This window comes from Canis lupus, chromosome 38 (genome assembly GCF_003254725.2).
Source record: "Canis lupus dingo isolate Sandy chromosome 38, ASM325472v2, whole genome shotgun sequence".
NCBI lineage: Eukaryota > Metazoa > Chordata > Mammalia > Carnivora > Canidae > Canis > Canis lupus.
In genome coordinates this window covers 15,213,675-15,231,270 of record NC_064280.1, presented here as the reverse complement: position 1 = coordinate 15,231,270, position 17,596 = coordinate 15,213,675, and the positions used below count along the sequence as shown (strand labels likewise).

Here is a 17,596-nt window from a genome sequence, read left to right as displayed (position 1 = left end):
TAAACAGCTAACAATTTGTTGAGTGCTTACTACGCACCGTCATAACCACTTTACACATATTAACCCATTTAATCCTCACAAACCTATGAGGAGACACTGTTTTTATTCCTCTTTTTACAGGAGTGAAAGCCAGACCAGACAATTAAGGAACTTGTCCAAGGCCAAACAGCTTCAAACCTTTCCTCGGCCTATCTGTATCTTTTTGTTTCTTTTAAATGATTTGACTATTTTAATACTCGTTTTCAGAGGCACTTCAGAGGATCAGTTCCCTCAAGTTCTCGATGTAGGGACATTCTCCCGGAGGCGGGCAGGGAGCCAGTTAGGATGCTCATCTTGTATAACGAGGGCCCTCAGGTCAAGGGTATTTTAGCATGTTTGTTGGGGTCCCTTAGCCCTGAAAGACAAAAGATTGTCATTTATAAGGCTAAGACAGTGGATGGGGCGAGAATCAGAGTGTGCTACTAACAGACACATTTGTTTCCAGGCCCAAACCTGGCATGTGTTTCAGGAATGGTTAAAGTTTGGGGGTTAGGGACAGGAGAGGGGGACTAGTGATCACAACTTTGCAGTCAGATCCTTTTGGGGAACGAGAACAGAATCTAAAACAAAAACAAACCAAGAATGAAAACAGCAAGGGCTCTCCCACCGGGGCCTCCCTGAACACCCAACAGCGAACACCCTTCTTCAAGGGCTTCCAGCGCTGGGCCTCTCCCAGCGTCCTGGGGACAGCTCTCTTTCTGGATAACTTTTCCTTGGAACAGAGCCTGTTGTCAACAGGAAAGGCTTTATTTGGAATAAGCCTTCACGGAGGTCAGTGGATTGAACTTTGAGTATCAGGTCATGTGCTGTGAGGGACACATGGGGGGATGAAGAGAATATTCTCTGCAGTGGAAAACGAGACCAGGGCACAGAGGAGGCCCGCCCGGGCTTCTTGGTGGTCAAGCGACTTGGGTCTACCCTTGGGGGTGGGGGTGGGGGACTGATTTCTGAGCGCTTGGGGGGGGGGGTGTGTGGGGGGAAGTCCAGGCTTATCAAGGTATGATGTGCGCGCTCTCTCCGCCTGCAGTTCACCTGGGGAGGGAGGCCTGGTGAGTGGAGGCGCTGGGAGGGGTCCGGGGGACAGGGAAGGCTGTGTGCCCTGGGGCGCGGGGGGGGGGGGGGTGACACAGCGATGATGATGATGATGATGATGATGATGATGATGATGGTGCGCGGGAGGCTTGGGCGGATGGCGATGCCGAGGGAGGGCTCGGCACCCAGCACCCTGCAGCTTGGGCGGGGCTGGCCCGGGGCCCCACCCGGTGGCTGCGGAATCCGCAGGGCGAGCGGCGTCCGGGCACGTAGGCCAGGCTGTCCACGTCCCCCGGGCGAACCCGCCCCGCGGCGCTGCAGGGCCTTATCGGGGCCCGGGGAGGGGAGGGGCTGGGGCCGCGGGGGTCGGGGTCGCGGTCGCGGTCGGGGTCGGGGCGGCGCGGGGGGGCGCTCCGGACCCGCCCCCTGCGCCCGCCGCTCGGGGCGGTCCTCGGAGGCCAGACCTTGGCCGGCGGCCACCTGCCGGGCGGGGCCGGGCCCGGGCCGGGCTGCGGGGCCTCGGAGGCGGCCGGGGGGCCTCGGAGGCTGCGGCCGCGGCCCCTCCCTCGGACTCTGGACGCGCGCGGGGCCTCATAAGGCGGCGGCCGGGGCTCGGCGCGCAGGGGCGCCCCCGCCGGCGGCCGCGATGGGCCGCTATTCGGGCAAGACGTGCCGGCTGCTCTTCATGCTCGTGCTCACCGTCGCCTTCTTCGCGGCCGAGCTGGTGTCGGGCTACCTGGGCAACTCCATCGCGCTGCTGTCCGACTCGTTCAACATGCTGTCGGACCTGCTGTCGCTGTGCGTGGGGCTGGGCGCGGGCCGCGTGGCGCGGCGGCCCGGCGGGGGGCTGGGGGCCACCTACGGCTACGCGCGCGCCGAGGTGCTGGGCGCCCTGGGCAACGCCGTGTTCCTCAGCGCGCTCTGCTTCACCATCGCCGTGGAGGCCGTGCTGCGCCTGGCGCGGCCCGAGCGCATCGACGACCCCGCGCTGGTGCTCGTCGTCGGCGCGCTGGGGCTGGCGGTCAACGTGCTGGGGCTGCTCATCTTCCAGGACTGCGGCGCCTGGCTCGCCTGCTGGGGGCCCCGCCGCCGCCGCCGCCGCCGCCCGCCGCCGGGACCGCGGGCCGACCTCGGGGCCCCGCGGGGCGCGCCCGGACCCCGGCCCGGCCCCGGCCCCGGCCCCGGCCCCGGCCCCGGCCCCGGCCCCGCCCGCGCGTCGGCCGGCGGGAAGGAGGAGCAGGCGGCCACCGTGTTCTCCAACGTAGCAGGTGCCTTTCGGTTGCATCCTCCGGGCCTCTCCGCCCTCCCTCCTCCCGCCCGGCCCGAGCTCGGCATCCACGCCCTCTTTCTCTTTCTGGCCGTTGCGGCTGCTTCTATTTTGTTGGGGGAAAAAAAAAAATCTATGCCTTCTGCAGCTTTATTCTCCGCTGCTAACGTAGCGTCTTCCCCACGGTCTCCTTTGTTTCTCTTGGGTCCTCAGGCCTGACCTCCGTCCTTCCCTCCTTCCTTTCTCTCTTTCTCGCTTTCTTTCTCCCTCCCTCCCTCCCTCCCTCCCTCCTCCCTCCCTTCCTTCCTTCCTTCCTTCCTTCCTTCTTTTCCTTCTTTCCCTTTTCTCTTTCTTTCTTTCTTCTTTCTTTCTTTCTTTCTTTCTTTCTTTCTTTCTTTCTTTCTTTCTTTCTTTCTTTCTTTCTTTCTTTCTTTCTTCTTTCTTTCTTTCTTTCTTCTTTCTTTCTTTCATCTTCTTTCTTCTTTCTTTCTTCTTTCTTTCGTCTTCTTCTTTCTTTCCTTCCTTCCTTCTTCTTTTCCTCCTTCCCTTCTCTTCTTTCTTCTTTCTTTTTTTCTTCTTTCTTTCTTTCTTTCTTTCTCTTTCTTCTTTCTTTCTTTCTTTCTTCTTTCTTTCTTTCTTCCTCTTCCTTCCTTCCTTTCTGTCTTTTCCATCCTTCTTTCTTCTTTCTTTCTTTCTTTCTTTCTTTCTTTCTTTCTTTCTTTCTTTCTTCTTCTTTCCTTCCTTCCTTCCTTCTTTCTTTTCCTTCCTTCCCTTTTCTCTTTCTTTCTTTCTTCTTTTCTTTCTTTCTCTTTCTTTCTGTCTTTCTTTCTTCTTTCTTTCTTTCTTTCTTCTTCCTTTCTCTTCCTTCCTTCTTTCGGTCTTTTCCATCCTTCTTTCCTCTTTCTTTCTTTCTTCTTTCTTTTCCTTCCTTCCTTCCTTCCTCTTTCTTCCTTTTTTTTTCTTTCTTTGTTTCTTTGTTTCTTTCTTTCTCTATCTTTCCTTCCTTCCTTCCTTCCTCTCCTTTCCCTTTTTCCCTTTTTCCCTTTTTCCCTTTTTCCTTTCCTTTCCTTTCCTTTCCTTTCCTTTCCTTTCCTTTCCTTTCCTTTCCTTTCCTTTCCTTTCCTTCTTTTCCCCTTCCCCATTATTCTGTCTGCCTTGGAGCATTCATTTTCTCAAAAATCAGTTATTATTGGGCAACAGATAGCACCCCCCCAACCCTTAGCCCCTCATTGGATGCTGTCTGCACTTTATTTTCTCCCTCCCCCTTTGTGCATCGTTTTTTCCCCCTGGGAGTTAACGGGTTGGGGGATGGGGGTGGGCTCCCACTTTGCTCCTTTTTGTTTGTTTGTTTTAACTTGGATGGAAGTGTGAATGGAATGTAAAAGTGGCTCACAAGGCTCATGTCAAGGCCCAAATGTACTCTTCTGGGCCGTGTGTGTGGAGGGGGTCTGAGGAGCTTAGGAGTTTAAAATAACGGAACTTTTTTTGAGTCCATTGGTTCTTTTTGTTTGTAGAACTTATACACAACACAAGGTTTCTTCTTTGAATGCAGGTGATTCTCTGAACACCCAGAATGAACCAGAAGAGACTATGAAAAAGGAGAAAAAGTCTGAAGCCCTGAATATCAGAGGTAGGGTCGACTTTGGCTCGATTTGAAACCCTTTTCTGTAATACATAATGACTGTGTTGTACCCTTCGTTTCTGTTTGCCTTTTAATAACGTGTGTTAGAAAGGAGGCCGGTTGCACGAATAGACTATGACCCTAGCCTCTTGCCTAATCATTGCATTGATTCTGAGTGACACACTAGTTGCTAATGATTTATCCTTGCTCCACTTAGAGCCAGGCCAGTGCTACCTGCTTCAGAGCCTCACAGATCAGTGGCATGCTATTACTTTACTTGGTTTTGTCCACTCCTAGATATTGTTAACGTAAAATGAGGCCTGTCTTAATTGAATGTAATTGTGACACAGGTGAGAAGAGGGTAGGTGGCTGCTGTCCAACATGACATTGCTGATTGACTCTCAGGCCTCAACGTATTTCTGCCAGAAATCTGCGTCTGTGATGGATCTCTTGACTTACTTGAATCTGTATTTCCAGGCCCAAAGGGGAGGGTCTGGTGAGGCACATGAAAGGCACATTACTAGCCTTCTCTCTACCATGCGCTCAAGGTCACCAGCGCTGGGCAAAGGTTAGCTCAGGGAGTTCAGAGGTGCATCTCTCACTAGACACCAATATTGTATGCAGCATCTCTTCCAACTTCTTGAGCAGAGGCTTTACTTCAGATTCACTCCAGAAGGGTCAGTCCCCAGTCTCGACTTTGAGGATTTCAATAAAGATTATGCAACCCTTTACTTTCAGATGATTTGGGGGAAGCCTATGATAGGGCTTCAGTGGAAACAATATTTTTAAAAAGTAATAATCGGGAGACATTTTCATTTTTGAGAGACTCCTGGCTTTTTCTATAGTGTGATACCTGGAATGGATCTCTAGGGCAAAATCAGAAAAAACCCCAACAACAATAACAGCCATACACGAGCTTCTAAAAATTTCCACATGAATCACTTTTTAAAAATTGAACAGCAACAGGGGAATTTCTAAAGTGCTTGGTGGTGAATCTTTCTGGAAAGAGACATCTAAAATGAAAAATCTCTACCCTTTATCTTTCTTTGGGTTCAATATAAAAATATGTATATAGTATATGCTATATATAGTGTGTATCAAATACATACTATAATATTATATATGTATCATAGATTTTCCATAGCATTTTAACTTTTCAGACAACATTCAGTTAATTATTCATTCTTATGTTGCAGAGAAGGAGAACAGGTAGGTGGAAAGATGCTAAGAGGAATGAAGAGTGGGACAGTACATATTGTGACCCTGTTTGGGAAGCATGTTTTATGGCAAATTTGTATGATCTGGCTAATCTTTAAAGCTGTTGGAACTCCTAGGTGGAAAAATCGGGGGGGTAAAGCACCTCACTGTACCTGGCTCAGCCCTGTGGTCCACAGGTACTGACCAGTGTCCATCTCTGGTTTCTGGCAGAGGTGAATAATGCAGTGCCTGAAAGATTGGGATTTGGGCTCAAGATGCCTGGGTTTGGGATCTTGGCTCTGTCATTTAAAACTCTGATTTTGGGAAAGTTTTTGGACTCTCTAAGCCTCCAGCTCGCTCTCTCTAAAATAGTATCTACTTCACAGGTGGTTGTTAGATAAAGGATGTGATATGGGAGGAAAAGCAGCTACCCTGTTTAGGGGGTGCATGCTTGTGCCAGGCACCATTCATGAGTGAGTTGCTTAGCATTTGTAAGAATCTCACCGGGTGGGAGCTGTTGTCTCTCAGGTAGTGAGAGGAATTGCTGGGCTCAACCCTGTGCTGCCTCTGCTTCAGTGGCCTTTCCACTTTCAGGCCAAGGGGGAGGCTGGCCTCAGCTTAGGTCCTACGTCCTCATCTCCGAGCCACAATTCAGAGAAGGCCCACAGGATGTTACAGCTGGAAAGGCCTTAGTGGGAATGGACTCCACCCCCTCGCTTTGCAGGGTGGGAAGGTTTCCTTTGCAAGGAAACAGGGTCCCTAGAGTCCGGTGACTTCCCAAGTCACCCAGGCTAGCAGCAGAGGCAAGTCTGGCACCTGCCTTCACATTTCCACCGCTTCCCAGTTTTGGACGCTGCCTGTACGCTCCAGGAAAGATGGTTTGTTTCTCCAGTGTAGACAGTCCACTGAGTGGTTACACTTTTGCCATTTAAGTGGTTGCTCTAGAAAGCACGACTGTCCTCCCAGATCTGCAGGGGAGCAAACGACTGATGGGGATTCTCGTGAACAAAAATCATTTCTGGATTTTAATTAGTGTTTCTCTTATTTCAATGGAATAAAACAAATGCCTTCTGAGAAACACAGTCCATCTTCTGCAAAGCACAGTGAAAGCACAATCCTTTAAAGATTCTCGTCAATTGTAGCGGTTGGTTTTATTTGATGGGATCAAAAGGGATACATTAAAAAATGTTGCAACAGCATGTCAGAAAGATAATTAACTTTTTGTATTTCAGTATAAGTATAAATAGATACACCACAACCCTGACATCATTTGAAAATAAGTCTCCTTGGATGAGATGCTTCTTTCTGATTGTTTTTTTCCAATAAGAAAGATCTCTCATCTTTCCATAACCACTTGTTATTGCCCAGGGCTAGTGCGCTGTGTTTCTGGTTTACCAACAAACTCAACGACACTGATGGCTTTTCCAAATGCTGGGACACATCAGATTTCAACTTATGTCAAATTGCTGTGTTATAAGCCAGTTTTTCTGAGTTTTTTAAAGAATCTCAAGACAGGAAGTGAGGCCCAGCTGTTAAGATGTCCTGTCATTCATTGTAAAGCTACCTTGGGAGCAGTTTGACTAATTGGATGATTGAGCTGCCTGCCAATCCATCTTTGTCTCTCAGGTAATGTTGCCTGGCTTATTTTCTGAATCAGAAAGGTGATCAGATCACTTCAGAATCTGCTCAGAGATCTTCACCGCCTCCAGAATAAGGTCCTAACACTGCTGACATTCGCGGGCTTGCTGTGCCAGTGTCAGCACTCCTTTCTAGGCATTTCTGCCCTCTTCTCCTTGGCTGCCCCATCATCTCCGAGACCTGTACTGTCTCTCTCCTACCCCCGCCCCTATTCCCATCCAGTGCACACTTACAGTGAGATGAGAAGTGCTCAGTTCAAGTTGAGCCTCTGCCTTTTACTAAGCTAAGTGACCTTGGACAAGTAACTTAATGTCTCTGAACTTCAGTCTCCTTATGGATCGACTCTCGGGACTTTCTCTTCGTGGCTCAGAACAGGGCCTGGGGAGTAAAAAGCTCTCTCAGGGGTGTGAGGGGAAAGGGGACACAGAATTAGAAAGAATGGAATTGTTTAATGTATTTATTGAATCAGGATCCTATTCTAATACCTAAACACTCAGCCAGAAGGAGATACATTTTACTCCTATATTATTTTGGGGCAACGTGGCCACAAATCGCATTTAGTATGTCCACAGAATGCCATTTTGTCTCCGATGCTACTCAGCTACTCAGAATCCTAAAAAGTATTGCCAAGAGGAAGCTTTAGCTTCATTAAAGCATTTTCCAGGTGAGACCATTCACTTGTAACCATGAGTGAGCTATTAGAATTTTGGATTATTATTAATTCTACTGAATGGATCTGTGGGATACTTGGAGAGGCAAAATGAATCTTTTTTTTTTTTTTAAGATTTTCTTTATTTATTCATGAGAGACACAGAGACACAGGCAGAGGCAGAAGCAGGCTCCTCACAGGGAGCCCGATGTGGGACTCAATCCCGGGACCCTGGGATCACTCCCTGAGCCCAAGGCAGCCGCTCAACGGCTGAGCCACCCAGGCGTTCGGGGCACCGGATCTTCTCTGTTAGGATTGCATATTTTCTGGATCATAATTAAAACCCTTAAGAGTGGTTCCCTGCGTTAAGGGCAGCCACAATTTGGGTTATTGTCTCTTTGATTTGAATCTTATTGTGACAAATGGCTCTTTCTTCAGTGGCAGTGCTGCCGGAGGCTCTTCCCGAGGACGCCTTGAACCAGATCCAGTTTGAATGACTCGGGCTAAGGGGGGAGTAGCAGAGGCATGTAGGGAAAGGGGAAACAGACTCAGGAAGAGAGAAGACAAGGAATAATAAGAACCGCTCTTTTGTTATTAGTTCCCTCTCCTCTTCAAAATGCTTAAAACAATTAATTAATTAATTTTTAATTATTTATGATAGTCACAGAGAGAGAGGCAGAGACATAGGCAGAGGGAGAAGCAGGCTCCATGCACCAGAAGCCCGATGTGGGATTCGATCCCGGGTCTCCAGGATCACGCCCTGGGCCAAAGGCAGGCGCCAAACCGCTGCACCACCCAGGGATCCCTGCTTAAAACAATTTAATACCAGATATTTGTCTCAAAGAATAAGAAACTATTTGCATAGCCTCTTTTCCGGTTTGGTGGCTTCTGATGAGTGGCAGGTGGCAGTGGTGTAGCATTAGGAACCCGCACGGTCCCTCTTCCCACGCGTGTCTGCAGCTCAGAATCTTCCGAGGCTGTTGCAGGTTCTCTGGGTTCTGGGATGGTGGCCTAGGGCTTTGTTTTCTATGAAGTAGTTGACTTTTTTTTTTTTTTCATTTGAATCCATCCTGCTGTCCTAATCAAAAAGAAAACAAATAACAACTGATATATTCTTAGACTTGGGAACCCGGGTCACTGCGTGTTCCCAGCTCCCAAATTTGGATCTGTGCTTTAGTGGCCTTTCTTTCTCCCCGGCAGGTGTACTTTTGCATGTGATGGGCGATGCCCTGGGGTCGGTGGTGGTGGTGATCACGGCCATCATATTTTATGTGCGTCCTCTGCAACCTGAGGACCCATGTAACTGGCAGTGCTACATCGACCCCAGCCTGACTATCATCATGGTTATCATCATTTTGTCATCTGCCTTCCCACTCATCAAGGAGACTGCTGCCATTCTGCTGCAGATGGTCCCCAAAGGAGTTAACATGGAAGAGCTGAGTAAGTCAGATGCTTCTTATCTAGAACCATGCCCGCTTAATGCTCTTCAGGCCAAAGGGCCAGCGCTATTTCAAAGCAGTGTTTGATTTATGTATCCTGAAATACTTTAAATCACCTGGCAAAAGAAACATCTATCATATGTTTTGTAGCCTAGTAGGATGACTCACAGCTCCAAGAACCAAAGGTCCTTTGCAACCCATGACTGATTCCACTGCAAAGTTTTGAGTATATAATGCTTGGGCAGTACCTGTTCCTCGGCTTTTACCTTCATGTCAAAGATTTATTTTAATTCCAATAAGATTACCCTGCCAAGAACTTGATCTTTAATCTCCTTATTCTGAAAACATGAATCACTGATTCGTATTCTAGATCCTGCTTTCTTGTTAATTGATTTTTTTATGGGCACGCAAGTCACCATGTCTAATACCATAAAAAGGACCGTGTTTTAAATTCAGATCATTCATGACCTCGTTCAGTAATGAAATCTGTTCCTTTGCTTTGCTCAAACAGAAAATCAAACTCTTACCTTAGTCAGGCGCATCTGTCCCTCCATATTTTGGAGACTTTGCAGAGTTCTAAATGAGAACTATCCAGATGTTGACAAGAAACTGAATGTGCGCCTTTATTTCTAATGGTTCTAAATGGAGATTATGTTTTTATAGAAAAAAAGCTTTCTTGCATATTTGCTGTTACACTCTATCATTGCTTCACCAGTGAGCCAGGAACCATGCAGATAGAGCCCAGCCCTCTATGAGGCTCAAAGTTGGAAGACCTTACATCATGTCAGATCCCTGAAATGAGGTGTGAATGGGTCTTAATACATTGTGTGGCCACAGCTAGGCTTTCCCCTGGGAGGGTGTGATTTATGGTGGTCAGTGTAGGTCGTAGCCCTCCCAGCCCCCTGTTCAGTAGCATGCACTGGGACCAGCTGGTCCAGCCATTGCTAACAGCTGGTGCTTCTACAGTCCTTCCCCCTGGATGTTCTTTTTGCGTTTTGGAGCCTCATCTTTGGCAGCATTGCTTACTTTACGGTCTCAGAGTCAGTTAGGTGTGGCCAGCGCTCTGGCTGCTTTACTGTACAGAGGTAAAGTAATCCGCCTTCATTTCCTGCAGTCTGCCCAGTGCTGCAGGGAGAGGAGCTAGGAGGTGGGGAAGGAGATACCGGGAGCAGATACGCAGCATTGTCTCCACCTTCCAGAAACTTGTTTCCCAGCTGAGGGAACAAGATAAACATATCAAAACAATTTGTGATATATAATGGCTTATCTTGCCTTTTAACAAAGTAAGATATATATATTATATTATATACACACATTTAAAAATAGATGATAATGGCAGTAGCAACACTTCTCTGGCACTTATTACGTGCTAGTAGTGTTCTCGGTGCTTTATTTATATTCACTTATTTAAATCCTGAAAGTAAACCTATGGGGAACTATCATTATTATTCCCGATTTACAGATAAGGAGACTGAGGCACTGCAGGTTAGGTAAAGTACCCAAGACCAGTCTAAACTGGGATTCAAACTCTAATTGGCTACAGGGTCTTTGCTCATAATCATCATTCAACATCATCTCTCTAAATACATGCTCATTTGAGAAACTATGGAAAATATAGAAGACTTAAATTAAAAAAAGGAAATCTCTCATAATCCTGTCACCCAGAAATTACCACTTTTAATTTTGAATCAATCCATCAGTAAGACAAAGCTTTATCTGTATAAAATGTGTGTGTGTGTGTGTGTATACACTGATGCTTGTTTTAAAAAAAGAAAAAAATCGTGCTGTATATACAGTAAAACTATTTGCTTTTTCACTTAAAGATACCTTCTGTGCCTTTTCTCATATCCTGAAATATGCAACTTACTTATTAATGGCTGTCATATTCTTTTATATAATTGATTTAGCTATTTCCTTATTTCCATTTTTTTTTTTCGTTAATACAAAGAACATTGCTCAAACCATTTTTGTACATGAATCTTTGGGTATTTCCTTTTAGGTTAACTTCCTAGTACTAGACACGCAGGTGAAAGTTTTTGGGCCTCGTTGCCAAGTTCTCTTCTTTCAAATCGGCATCCTACTTTATACTCCTGACACACCCTGGGTGTCTTCCCTTGTAAACTCAACAACCTTGGAAATTTTGGGGGGTGTTGTTAAAGTTATTTTCTTGGATTGTTCTTTATGGGTTCATGATGGGTGGTATAGGGACTCGGAGAGGAGAAAGAAGAGTATGGAAACATGTCCCCAGATCGGTACAGCTCTTTTTCTTCCCATTGTTGTAAATCCATCGTTGAGAATGCCTTCAGGGACCATGTCCCTCTCATAGAGGTACCTTGTTTCCAGTAGCCTTAGCTAATTGTTCGCTCTCCCTCGTTGTAGTGAGTAAACTCTCGGCCGTGCCCGGGATTAGCAGTGTACATGAAGTGCACATCTGGGAACTTATAAGCGGAAAGATCATCGCCACCCTGCACATCAAGTATCAGAAGGACAGGGACTATCAGGACGCCAGTAGGAAAATTCGAGAGATCTTCCACAGTGTGGGAATCCACAACGTGACCATCCAGTTTGAGCAAGTGGACTTGAAGGACCCCGTGGAGCAGAAGGACTTGCTGTTGCTCTGCAGCTCCCCCTGCATCTCCAAGGGCTGTGAGAAGCAGCTGTGCTGCCCCCCCGGGGCCCTGCCTCTGGCCCACGTCAATGGCTGTGCGGAGCACAACGGCTGTCCCCCTCTGGACACGTACCCAAGTGATGGCCTCAGGAGGCGAGAAACAACAGAAGTGGCTATTGAAGTATCGTTGGACAGCTGTCTGAGTGAGCATGGACAAGCCCCCAGCAAAAGTCAGGAGGACCCACATTATGTCAACAGCACGCATTTTTAATCTGGTCCCCGCATACACAGACTGTATAGACGAGGCGCTCTGGTTTCTGGAAAGACCTCTGTGGGCTCTAGGCACTGATCAAAATCGTGGTGCGCACGCTCTGTGTTGTTTGGGATGTTAATTGCATGTGTCTGTTAATTCCTCTGTGCCTGAGAACCCCTTTAGGTCGTGCTGGGGGTCTCATGCTGCTCTTCAACAAACTGGCTGTTTTAGTTTGAGCATTTATTTTAAGAAGCAACCTGCACTCGCATACGTGTCGGGGACATTGAGGGCTGGGACCCCGTGGTGGTGGACACAGGATTCAAAGTGGTTCTTGTTTTAAAGTGATTGGAACTTGTAGCTGACTCTCAGGTGAGCTCATAGCCCAGTACACTGAAAAAGCCTAAAAGCCATGATAGCTTCCCCCCCCCCCATTCCATTATCAGATCATAAAAGAGGAAAAAGTTGGACAGTCCCGTCACTGTGGAAGTTTTTTTTTCCTTGACTCATTTTCGAATACATGTAAAATGAATACCCATTAAAGTAGAAAATATTCTCAGAACATTAGAGGAAGTGGAGTTTATTGGGGGAAGAGAGGAAGAAAATGCTTTCTGACTACCTCTTCATTTTGTGAGGTGGAGAGAAAACGAGTGTTTACTTTCCGCTGTGAAATGAACTACAGCTATAGGGTGCTTCAAGTGTTTCATGCATAAAATACTTTTCTTTTTCACTTGGAAGTGTGGGAATATTTGCACTTCCTAAAGTATGATGCAATACTAATATTGCAGAACCAGTCCAGTTGGGATCGTTCTCATTTATTGCTTAACAGTTTATTTGTCCAAATTTCCCTTGGGTCTTCTTTTCCATGATCACATTAATATATGTAGCATTTACCAGGAGAAAATGGGTATCCCTAGGAGAGAAGCATATATGGCCCTGAGTATTCATTCCTGCTAGATTGACTTTTCTTTCCCTAGACATATTTTGAAGTATTTATTATAGTTGCCAACCAGTAACTTGTTGGAGAAGTGTATGTGTAGGGAAAAATGAGAATTAATTTAATTGCTGCCTTTTAATGCATTTTGAGGAGCTTCCAATTTCCTTTACTTCCTTTTCCACTCTGACCCATGTTACCAATTTCAAATAAATTTATTATAATTTGATTTGGATCCATAATCGACATACTAATGGATTAGTAGTGGAGAACCACCTGTCACATATCGAACAAGTTGAGGCAGCAGAATTTTAATCAGAACAGTTTCAAAATAGGTCTGAGTAATGGGAGATGCCCTCATAGAGAACTAGAGTCTTCCTTGATGGGTTGCAAAATTGACAATGATCATCTCTCAGGTTGCAGGCACTGGGTCCTATTTAGAATCTAAACAATAGTCAACAGAAATGCTGGGTTGTTAATGGAAAAAGGACGCACGTTTTGCAGCACTAATACCATTTAAAAAATGTCTTTGTGTTCACTCTAAGGCTGAAATAAGTAAGCAGCTGTGATCAGTAGGATAGGAATTTTTTTCATTCCTTGAAATTTTAGAATCTGTTTTTAAATTTGCCATGAATTAGGTAAATCCCATTTTTAGTCCTAGGAGTTTATTGGACTAGTCTGTATGGCCAAGTGAGGGGTAAACTATAAGACAGCATTTTTATTTTTATATTTAATACGAAAAGTACAGCATGTACTCACAAAAACAAAGCAAAAACAAAAACGGGAGAATCTCTTTGAAGCTCACCCTGTGATGAGTGAACCAAATTCTAGACAGATGTTGGTTGAGGTGTCTTGACTGGAACCAAAGAAGAAATCTGTCCCTCACTTCCAAATTTGAAGGTCTAATCTGATTTCACATCGTTCTGCTTTTATTAAAAGGGGAAGATAATAAGTTTATAGTGTCTGTGCAGCTGGCTAAAGAAACACACGCTAGTTTGCATCTAAATAATGTTCTTTAAGTCTCTGAAGTTTCTTTTTAGGAAAGGAAAAGGCACTTAATTCCAGTATAACTAAATTGACCTCAGAAAAGTTGCTTGATGGACACTAATTCACATACAGCTAATGTGAAATAATCCCTTTTGAAGACAGTTTGAGTGCGTTTAATGTGTTCCAACAAGCTAATTAAGTGCAATATTTTTCTGTGGGGTTAGGTGGTTTCTTTTGTCCTCTTTGGTGCTGTGATGCCTGCAGTATGGTATTTTTATTATTTTTTTTTAAAGATTTTACTTATTTATTCATGAGAGACATACACAGAGAGAGAGAGACACACACACAGGGAGAGGGAGAAGCAGGCTCCCTGCCGGGAGCCTGATGTGGGACCTGATCCCAGAACCTCAGGAACATGCCCTGAATCCAAGGTAGATGCTCAACTGCTGAGCCACCCATGCATCCCTTTACTTGGGTTTTGCTCTCCCTTTAGTTGTCTTGCATTTTAATTCTCCCAAGGAAAAGCAGACTTTTCTTTCCCTCTTTGAGTCAGCCTTGCCTGGTGGCAGTAGGCCTGATGAACAGTGGCTTTACGAACTCCGACTTTCTGTCTTTTTTTAAGGAAATGAAAATAACTTTTTAAAAGTTGAGGGCAACCTCTGTGTGTCGGGTCGGGACCAGCCATCCTGAGCCCTAACCTGGGGGACACAGAGAATGGCCCTTGCTGCTGTCCTCTGTCCTCCTATCTCGATAGAAAGAGTCCTTTCCACATTATTTCAGCACAGGCTCTGGGAAGCACTGTGTCTGCTTTTATCTTCCAAATATCAACTTTGGTTGTGAAAATAGAGATTAGGGTTTTTTTTTCATGACATTTGGCCCATGTCTCATGGGCCAAAATGTCCCATGATATTTGGGACAATAGATATATTGTCCCTCTAATTTTTGCTAAAGTATCAATAAAATAGGGAGACATTGTTTGAGGAAGAATTAAAAATATTCTCTGTATTGGTTACTTTTTTTCCTTTTTGCCACCAGCTGGCCAAACCCTAGTGGGGGTAAATCAGGAACTCCAAAGTTCAGTAGGATAGAGTGCTTTCAAGATCAAAGAAATCACTGAGGTGGATTTGGGATTATAATAAGGCAGCTGCCCTGTAGGCAGTAAGAGTCTTTGTTATGCTTTCTCAGCATTATTGACATTTTCAACTGGATTAATTCCTTGTTGTGTGGGGCCGTCCTGTGCATTGTAGGATGTTTGGCAGGATCCCTGGCCTCTGCTCACTTAGATGCACACTCATGAGTTGTGACAACCAAAAATGTCCCCAGACATTGCCACCAGTCCTCTGAGGGCAAATTGGCCTCTATTTCTGAGCCACTGACTTATCCTAAGAGTAGTTGAGAATTATTGTTGGTAAAAGTCCCTCCAGAGCCCGGTAATCATTTTAATAGAATCAGTTCTGCACAATTCACTCTTCAAAAAATATTTTTAAAGCAGAGATCAAACCGTTCATCAAAATGACAGTCATCTCTACTTAGGAACTTTGGACATTTAAAGAAATGATATAATTTTGTGGGGGCAGCAAAGGCTTTACAAATCGGATTATGCAGATGAGTCAGTATAACAGCGAATGAGATGAAAAGCATTTGCTCTCACTGTCATGTCGTGACCCCTTCAACTCACGAATGTCCTCGGTCTGATGAATTCACTAAAAAATGAGACCAAAAGATTCCAGGAGGATTGATTCCTGGGGCTCAAGTATTTAATTCTCCACCAGTTTTAAACATGATGGTGTTTCTTCTTTTGGTTCCAGATAAGCCCCTCATCTTGGTGCCAAGGACAAGTTCAGATGCTAAAACGAATTCTGGAATTGTCTGTGGTTACCTTAACCCTTTGCCAAATCGTACCGTTTTTTTTCCAGGAGGTCAAGAGACATTTCTCGCTTTTTTTTTCTTTTTCTTTTTCTTTTTTTTACATTTCTCGCTTTTAAATGTATCTTTACACTCTTGCAATTGAAGACTGCAGAAAAGGACTGTGTTAGAAAAAAAAAAAAAGAGGAAATGTGACCTGATTTACGTTTTGAATTTAGACTGAATCATGAATATGCCTTTTCTATAGCTCTGCTGTTCACCTGCTAAGTTGTTACCTGTTTGTGCTTCTGAGTGTGTTTGCACATGAGTCGCCGTGGGTAGGAATGAAAGTATTGCATCAAGAAACTAAGCTGCTCCAATGGAAATTGCCTCGGACCCCAATCCTCACCGTAATCTAAATGTTAGGAATTTGGAGTTTAGCTAATGCGATGTGTCATGTTCAGGAGCTTCTCTTTTCAAGTGTTTTATTCTGGACCTTTTTGTTTACGTGGAACTTTCTTGAACATTGCTGGATGGATCAACTGTCTCCTCTTGGTACAAAGCCAGGCCATGAGACGATGAACCTGTTGTGAATTCTGGTGGGAATAATCCAGGGAGGACGATGATTTCTGGAAGGTGAGCTCTTCCTTCCAGGAGGTCTGAAGTTATGTTACAGTATTATGATGGAGTTCTGTTGCTTCAAGTCTTCCTCTCGTCCTCACAGGCGATTTTGCCAAAGTTTAATTGTCACATTTGTGGGAACTACTAAAACTTTAAGATACAAAGTTTAAATAACTCATTACTAATTGCATGTGAAATGCCCCCAGTAATGTGTGCACATTTGCATACCTGTAACAGTGAAAGTTGTTCAATGGTGCTGTAAAATAAATAAAAAAAAAAAAAAACACCACACACACATCACATGACTGAGGTGTTTGTGGAAATCAGATGGATACGCGAGAGAGTTGAACTCATTTTGTCTTTGTCTCTTACTCTAGTCATTTTATTACTCAGTGATGCTTCAGATCAGTTTTCCACTGCTGTGGGGCTTGTCTCCATCTCTGTTTCGCTCCCGTCTTCTCTGTGCCCCTCTGCCACTCTTCCCCACCTGCAGTGTCACAGGCCCATCTTGGCACAAATGTCCCAAACTGACCCAGCTGACTACTTTCTGTAGCCTGGACTGACCTGGGTTTCTAGTGGGGCTTGTGTGGCCTAGGGCTGCCCAAGGGGGTTTGTGCAGAAGGGGAGCTCCTGGCATTTAGGGAACGGTGGAGAGGCTAGGCTTATTTTGGAGAAGTCCTATAGATTTTAAGGGGATCACAGTCTTCAGTTCTTCCAACTGTTTTTAACCGAATCAGCCAATCAACTGATAGCCAGCATACACTTACTAGAAACTGTGCAAGTGGTTCTGGCCTCCAGGAAGCTAATAGCCTGCCCTGGAAGCTAAGTAAGGCAGTCCGGCTCTGTGGGAGTTTAAGGAGGCCCACTCTCAGCCTGGGGGTAGGGGTGGAGGATCTTGTGCTGAATGGGTCTGGGGGCTCAGAGGCACACCTCCCAAGCCCCGGGCTGCATCAGGACAAGAACAGAGCTTCACATTTCATGACTGTCCCCTTCTGTCAGCAATGAGTCTGCAGGATGGAACAGAGGACTCAGCTGGGGGCTCAGAGTCCAGGATGTCAGACTACTCCATCTAGTGGGGAACCTGCCTCCTCTGGGTCTCCTTCCTGCGTGCTGTTTCTTCACAGCACTGTGACTTTGGAACATCATGTCACACATTCACTCACTTATTTCCTGTCTCTTCCACTAGAATAAGTCTGTGTATGATCCACAGCTGTGTTCTTTAGCCCCCATCTAGTGCTGGGAACAGTGACACAGGACCTGGCACCAATAAATATTTATCAAACAAATGAATGAATACACACATGAATGAACGAATAGGTTCAACTCTTGGTGTTAACAGTTACAGGATTCGGATAAATCATTTAACAGCATTGAGCTTCAGGTTTTTTTTTTTTTTTTTTTTTTTTTTTTAAATAATGATGGCCTGTGCTCCCTTCCTTGTGGGGCTGTTGTAGGAGTCCTAGGAGACA

At 45.6% G+C, this 17,596-nt stretch overlaps 1 protein-coding gene and 1 long non-coding RNA gene across 3 annotated transcripts in view; one reads left to right on the top strand and one right to left on the bottom strand.

Moving 5' to 3' along the window:
- Positions 1-1,652: 1,652 nt before the first annotated feature.
- SLC30A10 (solute carrier family 30 member 10) lies at positions 1,653-16,459 on the top strand. Its single transcript, XM_025420980.3, has 4 exons — positions 1,653-2,339; positions 3,891-3,968; positions 8,644-8,883; positions 11,262-16,459. Exons 1-4 carry the CDS (start codon positions 1,718-1,720, stop codon positions 11,759-11,761), a joined length of 1,440 nt encoding a protein of 479 aa, XP_025276765.2. The 5' UTR covers positions 1,653-1,717; the 3' UTR covers positions 11,762-16,459.
- LOC112643126 (uncharacterized) overlaps positions 7,582-17,596 on the bottom strand; it is a 33,035-nt gene continuing 23,020 nt past the window's right edge. The window contains exons 4-5 of one of the 2 annotated variants that reach the window (XR_003125638.3): positions 9,909-10,096; positions 7,582-8,521 (exon numbers count right to left, since the gene is read on the bottom strand). This is a non-coding gene — a long non-coding RNA (uncharacterized LOC112643126). Of the gene's footprint in view, positions 8,522-9,908; positions 10,097-15,697; positions 17,587-17,596 lie in introns of those variants that run through there. The other variant, XR_003125639.3, reaches the window with a different exon arrangement.